The sequence below is a fragment of the Austrofundulus limnaeus genome, unplaced genomic scaffold (genome assembly GCF_001266775.1).
Source record: "Austrofundulus limnaeus strain Quisiro unplaced genomic scaffold, Austrofundulus_limnaeus-1.0 Scaffold97, whole genome shotgun sequence".
Classification (NCBI taxonomy): domain Eukaryota; kingdom Metazoa; phylum Chordata; class Actinopteri; order Cyprinodontiformes; family Rivulidae; genus Austrofundulus; species Austrofundulus limnaeus.
The window spans coordinates 770,225-774,680 of NW_013952499.1; the positions used below are offsets into that span (position 1 = coordinate 770,225).

At 35.2% G+C, this 4,456-nt stretch overlaps 2 protein-coding genes across 4 annotated transcripts in view; one reads left to right on the forward strand and one right to left on the reverse strand.

Annotated features, from left to right (window-relative positions):
* The window catches only part of tep1 (telomerase-associated protein 1), a 47,095-nt gene extending 43,875 nt beyond the window's left edge, over positions 1–3,220 (reverse strand). Inside the window, exons 1-2 of one of the 2 annotated variants that reach the window (XM_014012995.1) lie at positions 3,145–3,220; positions 1,044–1,133 (exon numbers count right to left, since the gene is read on the reverse strand). In XM_014012995.1, coding sequence (XP_013868449.1) covers positions 1,044–1,133; positions 3,145–3,163 — 109 coding nt within the window. In that variant the 5' untranslated portion in view covers positions 3,164–3,220. Of the gene's footprint in view, positions 1–1,043; positions 1,134–3,129 lie in introns of both variants that reach the window. The other variant, XM_014012994.1, reaches the window with a different exon arrangement.
* The window catches only part of si:ch211-284o19.8 (protein lifeguard 1), a 9,070-nt gene continuing 5,665 nt past the window's right edge, over positions 1,052–4,456 (forward strand). The window contains exons 1-2 of one of the 2 annotated variants that reach the window (XM_014013037.1): positions 1,052–1,161; positions 3,161–3,437. In XM_014013037.1, the coding sequence (XP_013868491.1) occupies positions 3,162–3,437 (276 nt within the window). In that variant the 5' untranslated portion in view covers positions 1,052–1,161; position 3,161. Of the gene's footprint in view, positions 1,162–3,101; positions 3,438–4,456 lie in introns of those variants that run through there. The other variant, XM_014013036.1, reaches the window with a different exon arrangement.

Sequence of the window (4,456 nt, forward strand, 5' to 3'; positions counted from 1 at the left end):
GGACAAGTGTCAATTATTAACAATACTATACACAACATTTATAGCCAGAGCTAATTTGCAATGCCCGTCCCTAGATGGGCTTTTAGCAACATGAAACAAAGTGTAAAATACAGTTAACAAATACAAAACATCAAAAATATTAAAACTCACTAAAAAAAACTCGTAAAACCAACTTAAAAACAAATCATTAAAAGTGACAGTTCAGTTATTCATGACTACAAAGCTGATTTTCCTTCAAGAAAGGCTTCAGTTCTAATCTAAAATGGTTGCAGTCAGACTTCAGTTTTAAATCGGCAGCTACATCCCTCCACATGTTCACAATCCACGTTAATCCCTCGAGCAGAAAAAGCTGTTTGACCCATAGTCATTTAAAAAAAGGAACTTTACAGTTCCCACTGTTCGCTCCACGATACTGAGCCTGTAGACTCAAGAGGAACCAAAAACTTACAAAGCACTTGAGGAGGGTTAAGAACATGTCGACGGTGGAACGTAAACGACTTGTAATTGCAACAAAACCTAACTGCTGATTTTACTAATTTATTGAACTTTATTATTTGGTAATAAATTATGCATTTTTTTATCATAAGTGATGCATATACCCAAAAATAGCATATTTGTTGCTTTCAGAAGGTACAAAAGAATAAAACTGAAACCCACTAAATTTTTGACACTTTAATAAATTGAAACATTTCAATTAGAAAAAAAATTAAAATCTGTTTAAAGTTTTAGTTTTTCTACAGATGTACATGAGAACTCTTCTGTCTTTAATCTTACAAATGATCTGAACGGTCTTTTTGTTTCATTTTCTGTTCAGATTGAGGACAAATGTGAGGAAACTTTTTACTGTATTTTGACAATTTGAAACACAAAAACACCTTCCTGACAGAAATCAAATYAAACAACTTTTTTTGTGAGAACCTTCAGTGGACGTTTTGATCGAGCTTGGGAAACGACTTTAAAAAAGTATGATTTCCTGTAGGTGGAGTAAAACTGAAATCTTTGGAGTTTCCATGTTTGCGCTGAAGCAACACTGGGTTACAAACCTCGAGTTGTCAGACTGTTGCAGGCTTTAAAGAGACAGGAAGTGGAATCACTGCAGATCGGTGGAACGTGAGGACGATCACAGCTCAGATCTAAAAGACCAACGCAAACAAAGAGCAGGTAAGATGATGACTATTTATYCTCTGATGCAAAACTAATGTAAATATATTCATATCTGTATTAAATAACTTGAAATTACAAAACAAATCAATCCAGAGAGGCAATATTTCCATATTTTATTCTTAATAAACACTAAATACTTGGACTTTATTTGTTTAGAAATCTGGATTAGTGAGAAACGCAAACTAGACTATTAAAATGTTTTTATTTATTTGATTTAAGGGGTGCAGAGAAATTCATCCAGTGGATCACAAGATATTGCCAACACGGGTAAAAAAAACAAACAAAACCTGTCACTTTTACTTTTGGAAAAAAAAGCAGTTTTTGATGCAAATATCAATATTTACAGAGAAAAATCCTACTTTTTTTCACACTTCTCCATAKAAGAGCTTTTATAAGACTTCATTAGGAAAATAAATGATTAAATAATCGATTTAGATCAATTAAATGCATGTTACTTAAAATAAACTGACATATTTGTAACTGAAATAACCATGATCTACCAGCTTTGGTTTTCTTTAAAAGGATACAAAACAAAAATCTGAATAATAAATAACAATAAGTGAGTAAACACCTGTACTCACCTGTTAGAGAACAACTTTAACAAGCGTTTACCAAACAAAATGTAAAACTAAAAGTGTTTAAACTAAAAGTTATCAGACATCTTTTGGATCTAAAGTTTTTGTTTTCCCACAGTTGGTTCTGAGTACTTTTACTTCCTTCTGTCTCCTCCAACCCAAAACCWCACTTCTGCTGGTCCAACTCTTGTTTTTGCTTTTGCCCATCGTCAGTGCTGGGCACAGTTCCCCTAAAGCACTAATAGGGGAACTAATTTCCTGATTAGTGCTTATCCACTAGGTGACTATATATAAACGCAAATACGGCTGTGGAATATCAATGATAAGTCTTAAGAGAGCAACATGTTGTCTGTTGAATGTTCATGGGTTGACTGGGTTATTTTAGTGCTTTAGAATTAGCTTTTGCTAAAACTTTCAGTGCGTTAGTGCTTTAGAATTAGGGGACCTAAATATTTGAGTTAGTGTTTTAGGGCTAGTGGAACTAATTTTAGATTAGTGCTGCCCACCACTGCCCATTATATAAGCTTACATAGTCAAATATCTACATTCATCGAGAAAACTAAAATATTTAAAGGGATCCCCGATTAGTTGTAACATTAGACTTTATTTAATAAACATATTTTAACTGTAAAATAAAGACTGTAAAAATTTAGTTTAGTTTTCATAATTTTTAATCTAAAAGTACACAGACGGAGCCATTTTATTTACACACAAAGCATTCTGGGTAAATGATGACGTGGATAGGTCCTCGGTGCGAGGCTGCTAGCGAGCTATATCCACCCTGAAGGTTAATCTTGGACAATATCTGATGATCGACTCTTTTAAATGAAACCAGAGAGCGTTGACAGAGAGGAGAAGGTAGAAATGATTCAGCCTGTAACTGAAAAAATGGATGGAGGACAACAGTTTAGCTTGTTTGTCGCGCTAGCACCAAGCTAATATATATAAGGCAACACAGCATCAGTGCTAGCACAAAGGCTAACAGGCTAAGCTGAGGTTCTTCTTCCATGAAGCAGCTCTGTTGTCCTCCATCCATATTTTCTGTTACAGGCTGTCATTTCTACCTTCTCCTCTCTGTCAACGCTCTCTGGTTTCATTTAAAAGAGTCGATCATCAGATATTGTCCAAGATTCAGGGTGGATATAGCTCGCTCACACCGAGGACCTATCCACATCATCATTTACCCAGAATGCTTTGTGTGTWAATAAAATGGCCCCGTCCGTGTTAAAATTTGTTTTTGAAAATTATAAAAACTAAACATCCTACAGTATTTGTACAGTCTTTATTTTACAGTTAAAATAAATATTTATCAAATAAAGTCTAATGTTACAACTGATCGGGGATCCCTTTAAGCATCATGTTGGTGGRAAAAGTTGATGAAACTGTTGACCTTTAAAAATGTCACCTTCTGCTTTTCTCAGCATGTCAGGTCCAGCGGAGCCCCCCGTGCCTAAACAGACCCCAGGTGGACATCCCCCGCCCTACTCCTCCACCGAGCTGCCGCCTCCGGCCTACGCCGCACCCAGGTACGAGTCTTTCAGCGACGTCGACTCGGACACGTCTTCGGAGACTCCAGCCTACGCCGCACCCAGGTACAAGTCTTTCAGCGACGTYGACTCGGCGTCGGAGACGACTCCCATCATCTCCTCGTCTTCGTCGTTTGAGGATAAAGCTGTGAGAAGGGGGTTCGTCAGAAAGGTTTGTGTGCTCGCACATGAACTCTTCGATTTTTTGCAAAAAAAATCATCATTACAGTATAAAAAAATGTGTACGAGTTGCGAGACAAACCCATGAATTAACACAAAAACAAAAATATGACACATTTGTGTGACCGGTCTGCACAAGTGAGGGTCAGGACCACTGTGGTGACAAACTGAATATTGAGATCATTTTTCTTCCATACATCCTTCAGGATATTCTAACGATGACTTTTAATAATTTAACAATTTATACTTTTTGAGATATTTAGCTTTTTCTGCCTTTTTTTTTTCCTTAAAACTTTAAAATATTCATAAATCTTTTACTTTTTGTTCTGGTTAAGCTTCCTTCAACTTGTATTTTGCCAATTTTATTTTTTCTGCCTTTTTTTTTAGCTATCATTGACCTTTTCTATGATTCTTCTGCTAATCTAAATCTTTAGTGCGTCTTTCAGCTTCTTTATGCTAACTTCAGCTGTTTTCTGGGTTAACTACTTTTTGGCTAATTTGTGCTTTTTCCAGTTAAATTCACCTTTTTGTGATAACTTTAGCKTCTTACTKTTCAGTTYAGCAAAATCTGTCTGATTCTTTGTGCTAATTTTGGCCATTTCAGCTATTTTTTTAAAGCTGTGTTTACGCTAGGTTTCAGCTTTTTTAGCTTATCAGCAAAAATCTTTCAGCATTAGGCATTCACTTGGCATTTCCAGCAGAAATGCAGTTTCTCAGTTTGATTTGTTTGTATTTTTAGAAGCATTTTTAGCAGCTGTGTTTACTAAACTCCAGAGTTGTAAAGTAATAAGTACAAATACTTCTTTACTGTACTTAAGTAGAATTTTTGGGTATCTGTACTTGACTTGAGTAATTATTTTTCAGCCTACTTTTTACTTCTTCTTCTTACATTTTCACACAATTATCTGTACTTTCTACTCCTTACATTAAAAAAAGACAAGAAGTAGAAAGTCATTATTTTTATTTCATTTTTGCTTGTTTTCATTCCAGCTTATTATAAAAAATAAAAAC